At 46.2% G+C, this 22,349-nt stretch overlaps 3 protein-coding genes across 6 annotated transcripts; 1 reads left to right on the top strand and 2 right to left on the bottom strand.

Annotated features, from left to right (window-relative positions):
* Nucleotides 1-615: 615 nt before the first annotated feature.
* Nucleotides 616-2,944, bottom strand: timm29 (translocase of inner mitochondrial membrane 29). The gene is made up of 2 exons (XM_021558574.3): nucleotides 2,788-2,944; nucleotides 616-2,285 (listed from the first exon to the last, which is right to left on the bottom strand). The coding sequence occupies exons 1-2, from the start codon at nucleotides 2,894-2,896 to the stop codon at nucleotides 1,498-1,500; spliced, it is 897 nt and encodes a 298-aa protein (XP_021414249.3). The 5' UTR covers nucleotides 2,897-2,944; the 3' UTR covers nucleotides 616-1,497.
* LOC110486745 (protein YIPF1) lies at nucleotides 2,904-7,246 on the top strand. Its single transcript, XM_021558573.3, has 9 exons — nucleotides 2,904-3,588; nucleotides 3,932-3,997; nucleotides 4,162-4,310; nucleotides 4,442-4,522; nucleotides 4,676-4,763; nucleotides 4,964-5,080; nucleotides 5,265-5,431; nucleotides 5,678-5,860; nucleotides 6,156-7,246. The coding sequence occupies exons 2-9, from the start codon at nucleotides 3,967-3,969 to the stop codon at nucleotides 6,243-6,245; spliced, it is 906 nt and encodes a 301-aa protein (XP_021414248.2). The 5' UTR covers nucleotides 2,904-3,588; nucleotides 3,932-3,966; the 3' UTR covers nucleotides 6,246-7,246.
* Nucleotides 7,247-7,876: 630 nt separating this feature from the next.
* carm1 (coactivator-associated arginine methyltransferase 1) lies at nucleotides 7,877-22,149 on the bottom strand. 4 transcript variants are annotated; one of them, XM_036941446.2, is made up of 16 exons: nucleotides 21,907-22,149; nucleotides 19,392-19,517; nucleotides 18,936-19,042; nucleotides 18,674-18,778; nucleotides 18,399-18,509; nucleotides 17,903-18,080; nucleotides 17,601-17,691; nucleotides 16,208-16,289; nucleotides 15,282-15,367; nucleotides 14,538-14,627; nucleotides 14,071-14,208; nucleotides 10,812-10,901; nucleotides 10,587-10,699; nucleotides 10,085-10,162; nucleotides 9,901-9,969; nucleotides 7,877-9,640 (listed from the first exon to the last, which is right to left on the bottom strand). In XM_036941446.2, exons 1-16 carry the CDS (start codon nucleotides 22,046-22,048, stop codon nucleotides 9,480-9,482), a joined length of 1,767 nt encoding a protein of 588 aa, XP_036797341.1. In that variant the 5' UTR covers nucleotides 22,049-22,149; the 3' UTR covers nucleotides 7,877-9,479. The 4 variants fall into 4 exon arrangements, 2 of the variants coding, with proteins under 2 accessions (XP_036797341.1, XP_036797342.1); XM_036941447.2 differs by having other exon boundaries at nucleotides 19,392-19,514; nucleotides 21,907-22,141; XR_016486032.1 differs by lacking the exon at nucleotides 10,587-10,699.
* Between the last annotated feature and the right edge of the window lie 200 nt (nucleotides 22,150-22,349).

The raw sequence follows: 22,349 nt of genomic DNA on the forward strand, positions 1-22,349 counted from the left end.
TGGCCCCTGATCAGGATGAATGATCCTGTCCTAAAGATCAGATGGCGATCAGTAACTGGAGCCAAAGCAGGATCAGTGTCAAGACAACAGCAGGATCAATAACAGACATGAACAGAGAGAGAAGAGAGATGAAGTGAAAGAGAGAGCTAGAAGGGTATGAGAGAGATTAATCTGGAGAGGATTTTTCCACAAAATGAGTTAAGCTCCACAATGATAAGGGAGGTTGGTCAAAGGCAATATGATTAACAGAATAATTACTCTCAAACGTTAGGAAGAAAGGATGCCCATTCTATCTGCCTGAAGGGCAGCACAGCAATACACAGCTTCTATAATCCCAGGAAGAAGCGGCAGCAAAAATACTGATTGACTTACCTCAGGGAGACAAACATGCACTTCTTATGGAAGAAGTCACACACTGAGAATTAATGCTACTGTGATATTAGTCCTGAGGAGGAAAGTATTGAAAAACAGTCTGGACTGGAGGAATAAAAAATGGCTACCCGTTCCACTTAATTTGAATATCTTGGTATATTCTTCCCTGGATAGTGCCTCTGCTTTGTCTAAGATCAAATCATGGGGAGGTATTCAGAGGAAATGATCATCACAAAATTCAAATTCATTCCAATAGTACTTTAATTTGACAATAATTCATAATGAATAAATCCAGACCATTTAGAGGAGGTTTATTGTATTGTTAAAGACGTGCTCCGGAACTTTGGCGACTTCTAAATATTTTTTAAACCTCCCGCTTTGGGCTGGATGTGTCAATGTGTAGTTCATACAGGCATAATCTATGAGCAGAATTACTGTTTCACCTCAATTAACCACGAAATCCCTAGTTTGAAAGCAACTGTTTTCCTGGAAGCTGTGCTTCGCCATTTTCCTACATTTTCCCCCACCTGGGCCAGCCCCCTAACAATTCTAGTTCTAGCTAATGAGCTTCAGCCCCTTACCATTTGAGTGGCAGCTAACAAGATGCACACAGCAGAGCGAGAGCAATGACATGGTGCACATGTGACGTAGTACGCCATTTCCGGGAACCACTTTTAGCTCGTGAGCTCTACTTTCAGAACTACTGGCTAAAATGAATTCAAAAGTGCCAGAGAATATCAAGTTATTTGAAGTTTGTAGTGGCTGTTTAGAGAATCTCGGTTGCTGACCATGGCATCAATTATCATATCTCAGTATAGAGCACTACATACCAAATCAGTATCATTAATAAACTGTTAACAGTAATATATTCTATAAAGGAGACCCTTTAACATCATGTCATGTGTAGCTATAGTCCAGAGTGTTAATAGGCTTGGGCGCTATATAACACGTTAAACAGTGCAGAAGGTACTCTTATACACACATATCATCTTGTCAACATCCAATAAATATGTCCTTTTAGAGATTCTTGTTCAGCCATCTCATTATGCGTCCAGCAGTCATTGTCCTGCTAGTGTGAGTCCATTGGTCCATGACACATTAGGCCTTTGCTTGAGCTTGTGTCTGCTACTCCTGTGTCTCCGTCTCTATAAGCGTCAGCTCCTGTGGTTCTGGGTCAGGTAGCTCCTGTGGTTCTGGGTCAGCTATCTCCTGTGGTTGAGCTACAATGCCTGTCTTTATTTTTATTGTTTCTACAAGATCTAAACTGTCCATCTTTATCTGTTCTACAATGCCCCCCTCCTCCTCTACGGCTGCCGATGCCTTCTCCTCATTCTCCTCCGTCTTCAGAGGCATCCATGACTCTTTGTGCAGCCTCTCGTTATTCTCCACCCCCTGGACACCAGGGGGCACTGTGGCGGCCATAGCAGGCGGCAGGTGCTTGAACTCTTCATCGTTCACATCATAGTCCTTCATCTTATGGTCCAGGATCCACCAGCGACCCGCGAAGCCAACGTCCAGTACCCGCGTGTGGAGCTCCCTCCAGGGGATAGAGAGGTTGGAGCACTGGGCCTCGTAAAGACTGGCGTCCGGGTTGTAATCGGCGAAGTAGGTGAGTGAGACCACTCCCAGGCTGAGGTGACGTAACCTTCCCTCGTTACGAAGCTTCGTCAGCTTCTGCACGTGCCCATCCGATGTTCCACTGCGTATCCACGGCGTCAGGAGCCCGAGCTGATTGGCTGTATCCAGGACGGTGGTCTCAAAGGAGGCGTCGTCGGGGTTTGTGTAGATGCAGGTGCCGGCTCCACCCAGAAGGCTCAGGTAGATGGAAGCTTTGATTGGCCTCTCCCATGCGCCCACCACAATCTCACGACACGCCTCCTTGTAGTCTCTGGACATGCCGCTAAACCACACACCTGATTGAGAGGGGAGAGAATTGTGAGAAAAAGACAGACAGCATTCACACGAGATAAGATAGATGAAAACAATGGCAAAACAGACTAACACAATATCCCTAGACATGGTAGTGAGGCATGCACACAATTATAATGTTTTGTGTGCCAACACTGTATTGTATTGTATTGCATCTCCAAACTGACAGGGGTTGTCTCAGAGAGAGGTCACAGCAATAACTTCAGTCGCGTGCCTTCCTCCACCCTGTGATTGCAAGCAGGGGCAACTGTAAAGGATCAAAAGCTAACAATGCCTTTACATAGACGTGTATGAAGTACATTTTCAAATCTAACTTGTGTAAAAACCACAACGTGATACAGTTTGTTTGAAGCTAATGTCACATAATCTGATAACCCCATGAATGACTTTGGCAAGACAGTTAAACAAGAAAGATCATGCGTTCGTTCAGGTTCGTAAAGGCGTGGTGGGCTAACACGGCAACCAAGAGATAGATCGATTTCTTACCCAATTTGCTATTTTTCAACCTCTCCCATCGGGTGCCATTGACGGGTGCTGCTCCTGCTTCTGCTATAGAGGTGGAGCACCATCTCCTGAGCACCCACGAGGCAGCCATGTTCGTCAGACAGAAGCCGATCGTTCCGGAAGTTCACATTCGGACTGGCTCGGATCGGAAAAACACAGCGGACCGGAAAATACATTAATTTCCAATGGGAATTTAAAAAAAAAAATGTATTGAGACAAAATGGCATGTCAGTGAGAAGTTGTATTATTATTATTTTTCCCGTAAAAAAACTAATATCTAATATCCAGTTCTGCTTAAAAATAATGTTATTAAATCCCTGTAATATCATTAGAAACTAATAAATATAATGTAAGTACAAATGTTTTTTCGTTTTTTTACATTCGGGTAACATCCCTATTACAAAGAAAACACATTTGGCACATTTATCTTCCGTCTGTACCTGGTCACGTGAACACGATGATCCGTCTTGAGCCAACACAGGATGGTTGTGTACATAAGGTGACGTGGAACAGGCGAGTGATAATGTGAATTTAGTGCACCGTGGTTGAAATTAACACCATTAGCTAGCTAGTTTATTCAGACATCCAACGCAGTACACGTTTAAAAAAAAGATTTAACTATGTGCTGCTGTTGTTAGGTGAGTTGCTATTGAGATATAAAGCGAGAAAACAGTGCTAGCTCGACAGCTGTCAGGCTAGCGAGGTGGTCGTGTCAGCACTGCTAACATAGCTGACTGGCTCGCATTGCGGATAAAACACAACAGAACCTCCTGCAACAAACAGGTAAATATCGGATCACGACGGCCAACGTATGACTGACTATAAATCTGAAGCTAGCTAGCTAGAGTTACAGTAAACTATAGGCATAAACATGACACACAGACTGCTTGCCTGCCAAACAGATCAACACAATCTGTCATTTGTCAGATTAAAAAATTGCACCTGCATATTCGATGTCGCATGCCTACACATGATGCTGTTACGTATGCTTTAGAAGGCAGCCAACAAAGAGAACATCTTGTCCATATGTAGCAAAAGCTAGCAGGCTACCCTATCCGGGAGAAGAACAGACTGTTGCCATACGTCCGACTCTACGGTTATGAGTACATTTCTCATCTCCTTCCAGGTCTTGCATGAGGTGGTCATCTTTCCAGAGTTACCATGGCGAGTCCAGATGATCTGAAGTTCCAAGGTGAGGCGCATGGAGTGGCTCCCATCCTCCTCTCTGTTTATCCCCTTTCACCTCATCTTCACTTCTCACCTTGTCTCTTCATCTCTCACTGCCACTGTCCCGCACCTCCTCTCTCGGTCCCTCCTTCATTCCCTCACTCTAACCTCCTCTGTCTTCTCCTCTAGAGTTTGAGGAGGCCACTGACCTGCTGTTAGCAGACCCTGGGGCCTCCACCCTCAGTATGTCTGGCTCCAGCAGTACGTTCCCGGCCGGTGCCACTGGGGACATCAAACTGGACATGTCCGATGATGAGGGACAGGAGGAGAGTTCAGAGGTCAGGACAATGAATGAGTCCAATCACATCGCTCCATTGATAATCTGAAATTTTGCTTTTGTAATGATGTTTGCACAAACAGCCAAAAACCAAGCAATATGGGGATAACTGATTGACATTACTGTTTACAGCTCCTAAGAGGGGAGAAACAAACTAGCGGTTTCTGGACCTTTGAGTACTACCAGTCATTCTTCAATGTGGATACAATGCAGGTACAATATGCTTGAAATAACAGTTTAATCTGCACTCATGAGGCTGGCCTATATGTTGCTGTTTAACATCTGCCATATAGAAACTGTAAATGTAGTGGTGTTAGTTGCTGTACAATGTCCATTGGTTGACTGACTTCCTGTCATGGGATGCAGGTGCTGGACAGGGTCAAGGGGTCGGTGATGCCTTTACCAGGACGGCACTTTATCAAACATACCCTCCAGTCGAGTCCGGATTTATATGGTAATGGGACACAAATCGCCACTATAGCGTAGATCAAATTGTTCCTAGATAGTTAGATCTGAATTAGAATGGACCGTAGAATGTTAACTTTTATTGCCGTAAAACTGGACGACAGTTTGCCAAACTCTGCATATCTTAGGTTGTAATGTGAACCACCTCTACCCAGACTAACCTTACCTCCTGGTTCCCCGTATGTCCAGGTCCCTTCTGGATCTGCGTGACGCTGGTGTTCTCTCTGGCCATCAGTGGAAACCTGTCCACCTTCCTGAACTCTCTGGGGAGCCCCGATTACCACTTCAGACCCCAGTTCCACAGAGGTATGGTACCTGGGGGTTACAGCTTGGCTCCTTATCAATGGTTTCATGTGAGATTTGCTATGTAAACAAAGGGGATTGTTGACTGTTTTATCTTTACTTTTCAGCACAGAGGCCTTTTTCAAGACCATGTTATATTACATGCAATAGCAGTGTTGATGTTGATTGCTTTTTCTCACTCCCTCAGTGACAATAGCTGCAGTAGTGATCTTCCTGTATGCCTGGCTGGTGCCCCTGGGTGTATGGGGTTTCCTGACCTGGAGGCAGAGGGAGGAGCGGCAGCAGAGTGGTTACTCCTTCCTGGAGACAGTGTGTGTCTACGGCTACTCCCTCTTCATCTACATCCCCACCTCAGTGAGTCAGCAGACACACTAGTGAATGTCTGGGTTGTATTCAGCTAGCAAAACTTACTAATCTCCTAGCTAAATGTTTTGCAATGGAAAATGAAGTTCAGGTGGTACCTACTTTACGGTTTCATAGTTTTCTTTTGTTTTTGTGCCTAGTGAATATGACCCTTTCCTTTATAGTATATTTCTATCTGATTGGGACCCAATCCGAACATTTTATTCTCAAGTAACAAACCAATCACCTCCCTCTCAGGTGTTGTGGATCTTACCATTCGAATGGCTCCGATGGCTCCTCATCCTGGTCGCCATGGTGATCTCTGGGTCGGTCCTGGTGCTCACCTTCTGGCCTGTCGTCCGCGATGACACCAAGGTGACTGCTTTTGCCACTGTGGCAACAATCGTCGTTCTCCATGCGCTGCTATCAATTGGCTGCAAGGTAAGAGCCCACTATAAGAGTGCTATGGGCAATAGTTACCTAGCCCCATCCTCCTAGGCCCTGTTCAAATAATTTGAAGAAGAATGGCAGTGATCATGGTCTGACATTTGTATAGAAATTAGTCCTCATTTTACTTAAACAAAAAATGTTTGAGCCAGGCCCTAATCATAATGTAAATGGGAATGTCTCATCTCCAACACCCTACTTCAGTCTATGGCTAGCTATAAACCTCACGTCCCTCATTCTTCGTTAAGTTTCTAACCCTTTACACATGTCCCTCTATGCTATCTTTCAGATGTATTTCTTCCAGACAGCGACTCACACACCAGTTCCTACACTCGCACCCAACCACACAGCAGCAGTATTGACCAACAAGACCCACTGACCAAGAGGAACCAGAGGGAGGGAGATGTGTCAATGTTTGAGACCACTGGGGAATCTGAAAGGACTAGATAAAAGGTTTAGGCGCCTGCATACTCTGATGCTCTAACCAATAATAAGGATAGAGGACTGACAAGTGGTCAGAAAGGTACCCATAACGTTGTGTTGGAGGTTCTGGATATGTGAGATATCCTACTCTAGTACATTATGGACTTAACTGGATCAGCAGCCCATTAAAGTACTGTGTAATTGACTACAAATGTTATTACAAAGAGAAGGGACAAGGATAGAGGCCTATGAGTATAAACAAGTTATGGGTTATGAGGATTGCATTGGGGGGAAATGTTTTGCTTCTGCTGCAGAAATGATTCCGCACTTGTATATTGTAATAAATCAATATTTATCATGGAGAAGGTGGGTGTACCGCAATAGTCGGGAGACTTCCTCTTATCTAATTTTATCTGCACTTAAAAAACATAGGAAAGGAGGAAGCATGAGATCTGCTCTAACCAGCTCAGTTCTGTCAGTGCAGATAGATACAAGGAAAGGAATTATTTTTAGACTTGAAATCCTCAGCTGCAGTCTGATCTTGAGATGAACCTATTGAAGGGAAATGCTGTATGAATGTTTAACTAATGTACTAATACAGGGGTGGCCAACCTTACCCATAAAGGTGCATGCTTTTGTTCCAGCCAAGCAAAAACACCTGATTCTACCATCAGACGAGTTGGATCAACAGGTATGTTACAGCTTGGCTGGAACCAAGGCCTACTACACCCACACCAGCCCTCTGTGGGTGAGGTTGTATACCTCCGAGATGGAAAAGGGTTGTTCTAGAACTCAAACTACTCCTATGACCTGGAACGTGTAGTACTGTGCTGACTAATGTATCCAGACCACTTTTTCTTTTTGTAGATAGACTTGTAAATTAAAGGGTTTGTCAGTGTATTTATTTATTCTTTGTTCACACTTCTGGGTTTGTGATTAAACTGTCATTCCAGTCAATTGTTTCGTCTTCTTGGTGTTGAGGGCAGGGGTCTAACGCTGGTCCCGGAGTGCTGTCTTGGCAGGCTTTTGTTCCAGCCCAGCACTACCACATCTGATTTAAATGAATATTAGTTTAATTAGTTGGTAGGTATTGGGCTGGGACAAAGGCTGCGAAATATCCACCATCTACATGAAGTATAGAGATCCCAGGTATGCAGCATTTGTTCCAGCCCTCAGCTTACTATACTTTGAAAACATGTATTCTTGTTTGTCCTGAAGCCTCAGGGGCTAGGCTCAGCAATGATCCCTGAGATTTGAGGTGTGTGCGCTTGGAGAACACACATTTACAGCTATATTCCTTGGGCACATCAATGTCTGCTGACCATGTAGGCTCAAGATGACGTTATAAAATCAGATTTCATTAGTCGTCCCTAACTGCTGGTTTTGGTTTGGAAAAGCCGATCCTAGGTCTGTGGCAATTTATTACCTCGAGCAATACAAACAGGAGTCTTCCTGATGCACTTTCCATCAATAGATGTCCCTTGAGGTCCCAGAGAAAAGTAGTGTTTGAATGCTAAGCTAGCAACTATCACAACATTGGTGTTAAAATTCTAACTGTAATATCAATTATAAGACCTGATCCAAAGATTTTTTTGGGGACTTCTCCACCAACATTTAATTTACTCCTTTTATACTTGTTTTTTGTTTGTTGCTTTTCTGTGAAAGAAATAAAACAAATAAAGACAACTGAAAAGTTAACCCTACAAACTAGCAAGACATTTTCTCTTCATAAAACTTGCTAAATCAAAATTTAAACTCAGTCCACAAATTGTGACTGGAAGCAATGCATACATGTCCATTAAGTCTTTGTCTGAAGGTTGAGCAATCGACTTGCCCGGGAAAGGAGGGAGGAGAGGTTTAGATATATCATAGGTAGTGAGGAGGGAAAGAGGTGACTCCCTCTATCCCGAACTCCCCACCGCAGTCTCAAAATGAAGGAAAGGAAACCGGGGAAGAATGTAAACTAGGATTCAGCTGCTCCAACGGCCAACATCAGTGTCCTTGGTCCAGTCTGTCTTTCTGTGGGTTCATCCTGCTTCCACCAATACCATCGGCTCACTGCAATCCTGATTGGCTATGAAGAGGAGTGGGGGGCCGGGTCTGCTGCTGTGTCCTCGAAGCTCATTGGCTTTGGACAACACACCTCAATCGGAGGTGAGGTTCTAACAGAGTTCCAGAGTTGGTGTTTTTCAAGATCACGTTCTACAGCGTTCTCCTACACACTCACATCTAGGCTGTCTCTCAAATGACACCCTAGTCCCTATACAGTGCACTTCATTTGTCCATGTGGCTCTAGTCAAAAGTAGAGCACTGTATATGGAATAGGGTGTCTTTTGAGATAGCCTAGGTCTACTGGGCTAAAGACTACCACTATGGATGACCAGACAAACACCTTGGGGGGAGCTAGCTATCGCTCTGGAATGGGGCCGTTTAAGGAGAGAGGCTCTACAGGCAGGTGGAGAAGTGCCTCGATATGAAAACAAAATGGCATCAGTGAGGGGTGTTCATAGTGTTCTACTGTACAGGAAAGCCCCCTGTCCTTTCAGTGCAGATCTGTAGTGGGGGACATCCAATCCAGTGATAAGGGGAGGGGGGATAGCGACTGGCTGTAGTGGATGGGGTTGTGTGTGTGTTTGGTGGAGGAGGGGGAAGGGTGGGGCATCACACTGGCACTAGGGGAGGCGAAATGTCCAAAAGGGAGGGAACCCGGATAAAGGAGATGATACCTGCTGTACAGTCGTGCAATGAGTTATTCTTTGCAACAAAAGTCTCTGTGTTCAATGTGTATGTGTAGGTGTACATGTGTCTGTAAAGCATAAAAAGGTCCAGTCAATCAAAGTTCAGTTCCGCTCTCCATTCAGAAAAACTGCCAATTCTTTGTGCTGATCAGTCTGTCAGTTGAACGTAGAGGTGCTGCCACCCTCTGGCTGGACTGGTGATATCATAGCTGCTGCACGATGATGAGAGGGGGGGAGATGGGGAACAGCTCTCAAAGCGGAGAGAACGGCGAGGAGGGACGGATATGAGAATAACTCCAGTGATAGAGAGATGGACAGTAAAGGTGAAAGGAAGGTGCTGAAGGGACAACACGACAGCACTGGTTTTGGTATTCTGGTTCTGGCTGTGGTCAGTCAGGGGGAGGGGCTAGTAGAGGTCATGCAGGGGTTCGGAGGTGAAGGGTGACGAGGTCTTAACTCCCATAATGCATGGTGTTGCTAGGGATGGCCATGGGAGAGGCCATGGAGATGGCGGGTCCCCCCATGGTGAACTGGTTGGTGACGGGATAATGCTGCTGCTGCTGCTGGTTAGAGCTGCTGCTGCTGCTAGGACCTGATTGGCCAGTAGAAGCTCCTGGAGTGAGGGGGAGAAAATGGGAAAGAGTGTTATCACCTTCCCTTGATTGGTTGTGGGCCAACTATGTCACACACTTCAGAATCCATCCCCTCCATTTACACAAATGATAGGCGTTTAGGGAACTTGACGACCCCCCCCCCCCCAGGTGCACGTTTTGTTTTTGCCCTAGCACTACAAATAATCAAAGCTCGATGAGGTCATTATTTAAATCAGGACCGAGTTTAGGAAACTCTTGTATAGTGTATAAAGAGACGTACCCTGGACGATTCCGGTGCTCATGATGGAGCCCATCCTGGAGTGGGTGTGATTCACTATCCCTGTGTTCACTGAGGGCGGGAACAGAGGAAATAGTGAAACTGTATTAACGCACACACAAACACACAGTCAGTCACACTGTCTGTGCTTGTCTGTCAGTCAGTCCATCAGTCCATAGTATCCTACCGAGGGGGATGAGGTTGTTGTGGGACACCGTCGAGCCGCTGCCCATGACTGTACTGAGGTCATAGGCTGTAGGCATCCCTGAGAGAGAGAGAGAGAGAGAGAGATGAGAGGGTGAGACAGGGAAGAGAGTGAGATGGGGAGGAGAGAGAACAAGAGAGATGGGGAGAGAAAGGGAGCGAAATGGGAGAAAAGCACAGGAGAAGCATAAGCATCCTTTCTCTCTCACACACCGTTTTCCCCTCAGAGAGAGCATGCATCCCCTGTCTATCAGCTACTCTGTTAGCCTGATCTATTCTGTGATATCCCTACAGTTTAGTAAGACATTTAGTGGTGATGCTGTATGGATGCTTTTGCCTGATGATGCTATCATGGGTCAGATTGTGTTTGTATCGTCTGTGTGTTTACCTGACACAGCATTGTTCTGCCTCATGCAGTGTGTGTGTGTGGGTATGTCCTCTGTGTGTGTGTCCTCTACCAGTGTCCTCTATGTGTGTGTATTTACCTGACACAGCCATGCCCTGGCTCATGCTGTAGGCCCCCCCAGTGTTCCACATGGTCTCAGAGGGGGAGGTGTAGTGCGACCCAGGAGGGGGTGTGGGGGTGCTGCCTGTGTACCTACAAAAACACACACATACACAACAACATACACGCCATGAGAGGGAGCTCCCCTTCCCCCCTCGTTATCCTGAATGGCACAGGCCGAGGGCAGCGGAACAGACCAACTCACCTGAAAAAGGGGTTCTTCAAGTCCAGGAGGTTGCTGGACTTGGAGCCTGTCTGGTCCACTTGGGCGACAATACTGATGTCGTAGCTTTGTCTGTGAGGAGGGAAGAGAGCCAGGGATTGGTATGGGAGGAGGTGAGAAGGGAGGTGGATAGATTAACACAGACCAACACAGACAGACAGAGAAGCACAGATTCAGCAAGCACACATCTGTAATACACATATATACAGTGCTTTTGGAAGGTATTCAGACCCCTTGACGTTTTCCACATTTTGTTATAGATTAAATTAAAAAAAAAAATAATAATCTAAACACAATACCTCATTATGACAAAGCAAAAACAAGTTAGACATTTTTCCTGATTTATATCATAAAAAAAACTGAAATATGACATTTACATAAGTATTCAAATCCTTTACTAAGTACTTTGTTGAAGCACCTTTGGCAGCAATTATAGCCTAGCCAATTATAGCCGACAACGTTGAGACAGCCTATAAGGAGGTCAGAGACCTGACCGTGCGGTGCAAGGAGAACAACCTCTCTCTCAATGTGATCAAGACAAAGGAGAGGATTGTGGACTACAGGAAAAGGAGGACTGAGCACACCCCCATTCTCATCAACGGGGCTGTAGTGGAGCAGGTTGAGAGCTTCATGTTCCTAGGCATCCACATCACCAACAAACTAACATGGTCCAAGCACACCAAGGACGTCGTGAAGAGGGCATGACAAAACCTATTCCATCTCAGGAGGCTGAAAAGATTTGTCATGGGTCCTCAGATCCTCAAAAGGTTCTACAATCATCAAGAGCATCCTGACGGGTTGCATCACTGCCTGGTATGGCAACTACTTGGCCTAAGACCACAAGGCACTACAGAGGGTAGTGCGTACGGCCCAGTACATCACTGGTGTCAAGCTTCCTGCCATCCAGGATCTCTATACCAGGCTGTGTCAGAGGAAGGCCCTAAAAATGTTCAAAGACTCCTGCCACCCTAGTCAGACTATTCTCTCGGCTACCGCATGGCAAGCGGTACCGAAGCGCCAAGTCTAGGTCCAAGAGGCTTCGAAACAGCTTCTACCCCCAAGCCATAAGACTCCTGAACAGCTAATCAAATGGCTACCCAGACTATTTGCACCCCCCCCCCCCTACACTGCTACTAATCTGTTATTATCTATGCATAGTCACTTTAATAACTCTACCTATATGTACATAATACCTCAATTACCTTGACACTGGTGCCCCCACACATTGACTCTGTACCGGTACCCCCTGTATATAGCCATTGTTATTTACTGCTGCTCTTTAATTATTAGTTATTCTTATGGCATACTTTTTTATTTGTATTTTCTTAAAACTGCATTGTTGGTTAAGGGCTTGTAAGTATGCATTTCACGGTAAGGTCTACACCTGCTGAATTCGGCGCATGTGACAAATACAATTTGATATGATTTTCTGGTCTCTCCAGACATGTTTGATTGGGTTAAAGTCTGGACTCTGGCTGGGCACTCAAGGACATTCAGAGACTTTTCCCGAAGCCACGCCTGCGTTGTCTTGGCGGTGTGCTTAGAGTTGTTGTCCTGTTGGAAGGTGAACCTTCGCCCTAGTGCTCTAGAGCTGATTTTCATCAAGGATCTCTCTGAAATTTGCTTTGTTCATTTTGCCTCGATCCTGACTGGTCTCCCAGTCGCTGCCGCTGAAAAACATCCCCACAGCATGATGCTGCCACTACCATGCCTCACCGTAGAGATGGTGCCAGGTTTCCCCCAGATGTGACACTTGGCATTCGGACCAAAGAGTTCAATCTTGGTTTCATCAGACCAGAGAATATTGTTTATCATGTTCTGAGAGTCTTTTAGGTGCCTTTTGGCAAACTCCAAGCAGGCTGTCATGTGCATTTTAATGAGGAGTGGCTTCCATCTGACCACAACCATTAAGGCCTGATTGGTGGAGTGTTGCAGAGATGGTTGTCCTTCTGGAAGGTTCTCCAATCGCCACAGATGAACTCTGGAGCTCTGTCAGAGTGACCACCGGGTTCTTGGTCACCTCCCTGACCAAGGCCCTTCTCCCCCGATTGCTCAGCTTGGCCGGGAGGCCAGCTCCAGTAAGAGTCTTGGTGGTTCCAAACTTCTTCCAATTTAAGAATGATGGAGGCCACTGTGTTCTTTGTTACCTTCAATGGTGCAGAAATGTTTTGGTACCCTTCTCCAGATCTGTGCCTCGACACTATCCTGTCTCGGAGCTCTACGGACAATTCCTTCGACCTCATGGCTTGGTTTTTGCTTTGACATGCACTGTCAACTGTGAGACCTTATATAGACAGGTGTGTGCCTTTCCAAATAATGTCCAATCAATTGAATTTACCACAGGTGGACTCCAACCAAGCTGTAGTAACAGCTCAATGATGATCAATGGAAACAGGATGCATCGGAGCTCAATTTCGAGTCTCATAGCAAAGGGTCTGAATACTTACGTGAATAAGGTAAGTTTATGTATTTTAAATAAATTTGAAAACATTTCTACAAACGTGTTTTCGCTTTGTCGTTATGGGCTGGTGTGTGTAAATTGCTGAGGATTTTTGTTATTTAATACATTTTAGAGTAAGACTATAACCTAACAAAGTCAAGGGATCTGAAGACTTTCCAAATGCACTGGGTAGCTCCAAAAGTATTGAGGCAGTGAGACATTTTGTTGTTTTGATACATGAGGTTGCAGACGCACATATCATCCACAACCCCCCACCCCACCAAATGCTAACCTCCCCGGTTATTGTAGTGGGGAGAGGTTAGAATGAGGTTACAGTGTAAACATGGAAGGAACCCTTACACTAACTTCCTCACTCATTATTTACGATTAATTCAGGATATTATGTAATCATGGTAGCATCCACAGTATTTAGAAACATTCTATTGTTATTTCCAATAAAAGTGACTCAAAAATGACAATTCATTATTTACCATCAATTTCAATTGGGCACAAAATAATTGGAAACAATTTCTAAATGGTTCACCCGATATGGATGAAAATACCCTCAAATTAAAGCTGACAGTCTGCACTTTATCCCCATAGTCATTGTATGAGGCAATTTTCTTTATAATTGTCGCTGTCCAAATACTTTTGGAGCTCACTGTGTATCACCTACACACATTCATTCAGAACTGTCATAATATAAACACAAGCCTGGGCCTAGAGGTGAATGGCAACACACTAACACCAAAGCCTCCCTTCCCCAACAGACTCCCAGTAGATCCCTCTACAGTCTCTCACCTCTTGTTGGCGATAAGCAGTGCTGTGCCGGAAAGTGTGTCTCCTGCCTTGGTGAAGAGGGGTGACTGGAGCAGACAGCGGACCTGGTACCAGTGGGTCAGGGGCTCTGTGGGGGCTGTAGAGAGCCACACTGTCACCCTGCAGAGAGAGGGAGGGGGTTAGAGGTCATCCTACTCCAGTACAAGCATGGTCAGATATTCGGTAGGAACAGCCCTTTACAACTTATTGTGAAATGTTTCTATAGTGAATGTATTGTACTATATTGTATTGCTTTTAAGTTGCACCCATTTTCTGTCTTTGTGTTTATTACAATGTCTGTGAGGAAAAACAAGTGATGAAAGAAAAAGGAAAGTGACGGTGTAGCTGTAGTCAGGATCCATGTAGGTCAGGAGTCCTGGATCAAGTGATTTTACTCCTTGACCATACACACACTTCAGCCCTGGTTAAGGCAGCTCAGGCCAACTTACATTGATCCCATGAACGCTACGTCGAACCAGAAGGCCAGGCCGTGCACCAGCCCTGAGTGCATCATATGGAACTTAAAGGGAATCTCTATCCTGAAAGAGAGAGCGAGAGAAGGGAAGGCGAGAGGGAAAGAGAGAAAAGAGTGGGATAAGTGTTAGTCTAGTTAAAGGGGCAATCAGCTGTTGCTACATCCATTTTTTGGACTTATAAATGAATGATATATACCCATTATGTCTTGAAGAATATAACTTATAAATACCTCATGAGCTTAGTTCAACTGCCGTACCCCATCAGAACCCAAAATATAAGTTTGTTTTACTCCAATGTTTGTAAAGAAAGTAAATGTAAACAATATATATATCATCAAAACATGGTTAAAATTATAATTTTGATATCATGGATGGTCAATCCTTGCATCCATAGCTCAGTCTATGAATTTGAGAGTGGTTACATTTCTCCAGCCCCATCCCTCAGCTTTTTACATAAAGGGCGGGGAATTTGCTTTGTTATTGTTTCAACTTCTGATTGCTGCTTTAAGGTTATTTTTAGACACTAGAAGGAATTATGTAGTATTTTTGCTGATGTAGAAAATTCAAAATTGGAAGTAGCCCCATATTAGAGAAGTAGGACATCCCTACATTCAGTAACATGTATCTACGCATCTCAATTCTCAACTCAATCTATGAATAACAATTCATTAATAAATATATGAGGGAATAACAGACACAGACAGACGGCACACAGACCTGTACAAATCCTCCTCTTTGGCCTCCAGGAAGTTGACTGTGTATTTGACAGACTTGGCCATCAAGATACGGATATCAAATGTGTCCTGAGAGGGGGAGGGAAAGAAAAAGGAGGAAGGAGAGAGACGGGGAAGAGGGAAGCAAGAGTATCCAGGTAAGTCCCAGTGAGGTAGAAATGTTTTATGGCAGCATTGGCTAGAGTGGGTACGGAGACGGTCTATGCCTTAATTTAATGATCTAGAACAGAGGCTGTACCCAGAACCAGGCCTTCCGGCCGGGCCCGGCTCTCCCAGCAGAGTGACAGAGGAGCAGGCACGGAGGAGGCCTACCCAGCTGACTACCGCTGGAAAATGATGTGTGTGTGTCGTTGACGGTGTGTGTGGTGTGTCGCTGTGTGTGATAAAAGGGTTGAGATTAATTCAATGAATACCCCTTATAAGCAGTGATAGTACTGTTGAAACCTCACTGTTGGTTCTGTGGTGTTAGACTGGGGAGCTGGACTGGGCGTAAACATTGGGATCCTAAACTCAGACCGCATCTAACTTATTTGTTCCAGCCGTCATAACACACAGTGTGTCGGTGGTATCTTCTACCACAAACACACAGTCCCATACAGTCAATCTCCTATCCTGCATCAGCGTTTGCCCATAAACACACACACCTCATGTACCACCCTTAGACATAAACAAACACACAGGCCAGTCCGTACTATGCAACCCAATTTTCCACAAACAGCTCTTGTCCCCACATAACCCCTGACTATTTCAGGCCTTAAACACCCCTCCCATAAACATTTCCTAGTTAACCGCCCCCCTGCACCCCAATCATCTTGGGGGGTATCGCTTTAACCGACATGGTGGGCAGGGCAGGCAATGTCAGAAGATAGGTGTTCAAGAGTCTGACATACAACTGAGAATTCTACGTACCACAATGGGCTGGCGAAAGTACTCATCCACCGCTGCTCCTCGCAGGGCTGAGAGGTCCACACCATGGAAGGAAGGCTGGTACCTGAATGAGGGAGTGAGAGAATCATCATCATCATCATCAACTCAATCTCAGCAACTACAGCAGCCCAATGAAAAGTGACTGATATCTCCGTACATTCACTGCTTCTACTCCCAGAGCTTCTTCTCTTGCCATTTCCCCTTGTCCCTCCAACCCCATCCTTCCTCCTACTCCCCGGTTCTCTCCTCCCTCCCCTCCTATTCCCCGTTTCTCTCCTCCCTCCCCTCCTACTCCCCGTTTCTCTCCTCCCTCCCCTCCTACTCCCAGTTTCTCTCCTCCCTCCCCGTTTCTCTCCTCCCTCCCCTCCTACTCCCCGTTTCTCTCCTCCCTCCCCTCCTACTCCCCGTTTCTCTCCTCCCTCCCCGTTTCTCTCCTCCCTCCCCTCCTACTCCCCGTTTCTCTCCTCCCTCCCCTCCTACTCCCCGTTTCTCTCCTCCCTCCCCCTCCCCGTTTCTCTCCTCCCTCCCCCTCCCCGTTTCTCTCCTCCCTCCCCCTCCCCGTTTCTCTCCTCCCTCCCCCTCCCCGTTTCTCTCCTCCCTCCCCCTCTCCGTTTCTCTCCTCCCTCCCCCTCCCCGTTTCTCTCCTCCCTCCCCCTCCCCGTTTCTCTCCTCCCTCCCCCTCCCCGTTTCTCTCCTCCCTTCCCCTCCTACTCCCCGTTTCTCTCCTCCCTCCCCTCCTACTCCCCGTTTCTCTCCTCCCTCCCCTCCTACTCCCCGTTTCTCTCCTCCCTCCCCTCCTACTCCCCGTTTCTCTCCTCCCTCCCCTCCTACTCCCCGTTTCTCTCCTCCCTCCCCTCCTACTCCCCGTTTCTCTCCTCCCTCCCCTCCTACTCCCCGTTTCTCTCCTCCCTCCCCTCCTACTCCCCGTTTCTCTCCTCCCTCCCCTCCTACTCCCCGTTTCTCTCCTCCCTCCCCTCCTACTCCCCGTTTCTCTCCTCCCTCCCCTCCTACTCCCCGTTTCTCTCCTCCCTCCCCTCCTACTCCCCGTTTCTCTCCTCCCTCCCCTCCTACTCCCCGTTTCTCTCCTCCCTCCCCTCCTACTCCCCGTTTCTCTCCTCCCTCCCCTCCTACTCCCCGTTTCTCTCCTCCCTCCCCTCCTACTCCCCGTTTCTCTCCTCCCTCCCCTCCTACTCCCTGTTTCTCTCCTCCCTCCCCTCCTACTCCCTGTTTCTCTCCTCCCTCCCCTCCTACTCCCTGTTTCTCTCCTCCCTCCCCTCCTACTCCCTGTTTCTCTCCTCCCTCCCCTCCTACTCCCCGTTTCTCTCCTCCCTGCCCTCCTACTCCCCGTTTCTCTCCTCCCTCCCCTCCTACTCACCAGAAGTTGGCCTTGGTGAACTGCTCCATGTAGAGCTGTTCGTCTGTGAAGGGGGCCAGGTGCACGTCACCGATGGTGGGGAACATTTTACCTGCGACACACATGAAGTCAGTTAATGATGGTACAATCACCAGTGGCTAGTCATGATGAATATGTCTCTCATTTTTAAAATGAAGACTTTAATATTATATACTGCTTGGGCTTTAAAATAATCTTCAGACCTTTTGACATTTTCTCCCTTTCTCCTTCCCCCCTACTCTACCCCTTTCTATGCTCTCCCTCCAACCTTCCCTCTGTCTCACCACTAGGCTTGAGGAACTTCTTGGCGTGGAGGTAGCTCTCCAACATCCTCTCGTTGAATAGCATGTAGCCCATGGGCTCTGAGATGATGATGTCCACCTGCTCAGGTAGCGTAACCTCCTCTACTTTACCAGGGATCACCACCACACGGTCCCCCAGACGGTTAGTGTTCACCAGGACCTAGTGGAGGGGACACCAGAGGGTTAGACTTCATCAGGACCTAGTGGAGGGGACACCAGAGGGTTAGTGTTCACCAGGACCTAGTGGAGGGGACACCAGGGGGTTAGAGGTCACCCGGACCTAGTGGAGGGTTAGTGTGTGTGTGTGTATTAGAGGGAGGCTGATACATCTGCCAGATTTATGGCTACATAGCATGTCAAGAAGAGGATAGGGTTTGAGCAGGGGTGGTTTGTCAAAATCAATTTGCGGGCCAGAAAAAGTGCAGTTAATTGGAAATATATAGGTCACTTAATTGACATAGTTTAGTGTGCCTGTTACCTCTGCATGCTGGGCCATGGTGCTGGCCTCCACAGCGTAGACCTTCCTGGCCCCAGCCTGAGCAGCAAAGAACGACAGAATCCCTGAACCACAGCCCACATCCAACACCACCTAGAGAGAGAGGAATGGACTCGAATTCTTCCCTGATAAAGACATCAATGAAATCCAGCAGTGTCTACTGCCCAAACCAACTAAACAACAGTTTAGCTTCAAATACAGCAAAGGACTCAATTCAGAACAAGCTATATTTAAGTCCCAGGACAGTGCATCAGTACCTTGTCCTTGAAGTCAGTGTGGTTCTGGAGGATGGCCCTCTGATAGGTTCCTGTCCTGACGTAGTCCTGCATCATGTTCTGCTGCTGGGAGAGGTAGCCATAGAACTGGAGGAGCGAAGGAGAGAAAGAGAACAAGGGAGTGAGAGGAAAATAAAGTGACAGAACAGCTTATTTTTCATGAGGTGTTTTAATATTGTCACTGAGCTAATAAAGGTTGGAATAAATGATTTATTGCAATGCATGGCAGATTCTGCATGTGCACCTGGAAGTACTGTACTGCGGATGATTCCTCTGTCCTGTCGCTGAAGACCGACTGCTCTCCACTGTGGCCGCGGCAGTTCTTCAGGAGATTATAGAACGATGAGAACTCTGAGGAGATCGTCATAACAGGTTATAAGCAGGACAAATCAGACATAAGTTATAAACGGTCTTAAGCCAGTCATAATGGGGAGAAATCAAACAATAATAATAACCAATAACAGTTCACAAGGATGACAGAGGCAAGACAAGTATGAGAAACAATAAGAATCTCTTTATGAGGACAGGAACATGTGCACTAGGACAGGGAGTCAAAGACACAGACACACAGGAGACAGAGGGTCAATGACAGAGACAGATATAGCCTACTGGCAGGCAGTCAAAGACAGACAGAAAAAACAGACAGACAATGACAGCATCCTCTGAGACATAGCGGCGGTGGTTGCCGGGGGTTAGCTACCTGCAGGTGAGGTGAACTGTAGCAGGACACTGTTGCAGCCCAGCGTGATGATGAACGACTGTTTCCCCACGCGACTGCACTCTGTGTCCCTGGAGACCGAACACTTGAACACACAAGTCTCCTCTGCTGTGAGAGGAGTCATACAATAGTTAGGGCCCAGCAACACTCCTACAGCAGGTCATTCATGGAATAAGCATGGCACAGGAGCATGTGGCTTACCGTAGGTCACACAACACTAAGAACAACATGCTAACAGAACTGGCCTGATCACACACAGCGCTTTATTGACTCAATTAGCATTATAGCATCTCATGCATAGCAGCAAGCAAAGAGCTATTTTTAACCTCCTTTAGCCGAGGGAAAGCGAGTAATTTCTTCTATTGAATCTATTTCACACACACTCCTGGATGATTAAGATGACAGTTTTAAAGACTGGATTTGTGAAAGCAATATATTGGCAAGGTAGGTCTAGTGCTGTGCCTGCATGGCAGTGAGATAATCTGTGGTTTAATCCAGCAGTTGTGATGGGATTAAGACTAGCGCTGTTACTTAGATTAGCCAGATGCAGCATGTTTTATTAACAGACCAAACTAGCGACTGACACCGGATTAACCTGCGATAAATATGAGAGCGGGAGTGTGTGTGTTGCTTAACAAGTGTGTGTTCGATGCAAGGACTGAGAGATAGAGTGCATGCTTTAAAATATGTAGGCTACAACCATCTCCCTCCACTAGACCTGGCCTGTCTACAAGGCCCTTCAGCTGAACATTGTGGGAAACGACAATGACAGATGGGGGACAAGGACTGTCACTATAGACCTGTTACAGATATGTAACAACCAGATGATAGTCATGTCAATGTTCTAACAGGATAATGTCAGGTCATAATAGACACTTGTCAAAGTGAAGAGCAAAATGGTGCTATTTTTGCTGGGCCAAGGCATTGCCCCTCATGGACAATGTAAATACACCCATTCCAGCACGATACAGACATTACTAGTGTGCTGTGTTTGATTGAGGTGCTTTTGTGTCTATAATAAAGCAGAAATAAAATGATTGTGTGGCAAGACACTGAGGTTATTTTTCCAAGTGGAAAACATAAAATTGGTCAGATTACTTTAGACTCAGTCGTGCAATTCATGTAGCAATTCAATCGGGAGTTCATTCCTGCCCGGTGTGGAAACATTTATCTTCCATCATCATGGGAATGTTGGAAGAGGAAACGGCTGTTGGGCCTATGGACCGGACCAGGCAATCACACATATCATAAAACTTTGATAGGACACCTTGAAAAACACCCTGCCACACATACATTTCTACTTTCCCCACAGCCCAAGCTTGACTGTATCAAAACTAGGGACATCACGGCTTCTTGAAAGGGACATCCCATCGGTGCCTCAGTGTAACAAAAGCTGCAAGCGCTCAGCGCGAGCACACAAGTGATCGACAGGGGAGTAGGGAGGTGGGGGACTAGCTGGCTATTGTTCAGGGGAGAACAAAGATGAATAACTAATACGAGCCTGGTTTAGCTCTTCGAAACACAAGAACCCATATTTAGCCTTAAAAAAAACGATTTCGTTTATCGATATTTATTCACTCAGCTAGGCATCTACAGTAGATTAGATAACCATAAAGTAGCACGCGCGAGCCAATGGGGTTAGCTTGCTTGCTTGTTTGCACCGCTACTAGTATGATCTGTGCGCAAAGACGACGATGTTCACACTTTTAAGATAACATCTCAAAGGGTCAAATGTTATCTTGCATTATCATAACTATCTAACTAGCTAATAAAGAGGGCAATGCTCATATGACGCAGTTTGTTTTAACTGTTAGAACTCTGTGGCATTAAGGGCAAACCATTGCGAAGTATGGCTGATAGCTTATTGGGGCAAAAATGAAAGAGCACGTTAACATGTCAATTAGCTTTGGCTACCTGCGTCAATGTGTAGCGAGCTGAAATGCAATCTGGCGCTAAATCGTTAGCAAGTTGATATTAGTAAACAGGGTAGGTATCTAATGTGCTTGGTCACACTTAGCTTGCTGTCCTGGAAACGTCTCGTGTGAGCTAAAACTGACTACTTCGCATCAAATTAATACTTTAAAGAATATTCCTCAAGACAAATAGATAGGTAAGAAAAAACGTGGTCCACAAACCACGACATGAGCGCAGTAAGCTTGCTAAAGTTAACCACCTATAGTTAGCTAAGCTACCAACAGTGCGCTGTCGTGGTACTGGAGAAGCTAACTAAGCTAACTAACCGTAGCTAACTAAGTTATGTTAGCTAGCTAGCTAATAGCGATAAGCGACAACAACAGTCCCCATTACGTTGGATTCTATAGGTGGAACCAGTCGGTTTTGAAGTGGAACCCGCACACACGTGCAAGACCAGGCACTCGCATCGGTTAGCTAGCTATCTTTTTAGCATTTAGCTCTGGCTAGTTAGCCAGGGTAATGTCAGTTAACAAGGAGCCCAGGCCGAACCGGGATATGGAAGAGCTGTCTCAAGTCCACTCACCGTTGGAGAGGTTGATCAGGGCCGCGTCTTGTGTGGCTTTCACCTCCAGTCGTAGAGGCTGCTGCTCGGAGTGACGCTGTATTTCTCCGTTTGCGTCTCCGATAGAGAGGAGCCGCACGCCGGGAAACACCGACACCGCCATCTTCGATCTGTGGGAAGAGACAGCTCACTGTGGCCTCACATCCAGCGTTGGACGTGCACTCACGACAGGAAACGGGATACACACAGCTCTACTGCCACTCTGTGGCCGAGAGGCAAACTGCTTAGTGCAAATACAGTAGACTGCACTGACTTCTGTTGTCACTGCTGTACACTTTCAGCAAAGACAGTACAGTTAGTTGGACAAAGAGAGAAATAGGGAATCTTGAATAATCATTTGAATTAAATAAAAATGTCAGACTGTCAGCCAGGCTGCGTTTCGTATCCTGGTCTGTTAAATCTGT

The sequence above is a fragment of the Oncorhynchus mykiss genome, chromosome 13 (assembly GCF_057628025.1).
Source record: "Oncorhynchus mykiss isolate SJ-2025 chromosome 13, ASM5762802v1, whole genome shotgun sequence".
Classification (NCBI taxonomy): domain Eukaryota; kingdom Metazoa; phylum Chordata; class Actinopteri; order Salmoniformes; family Salmonidae; genus Oncorhynchus; species Oncorhynchus mykiss.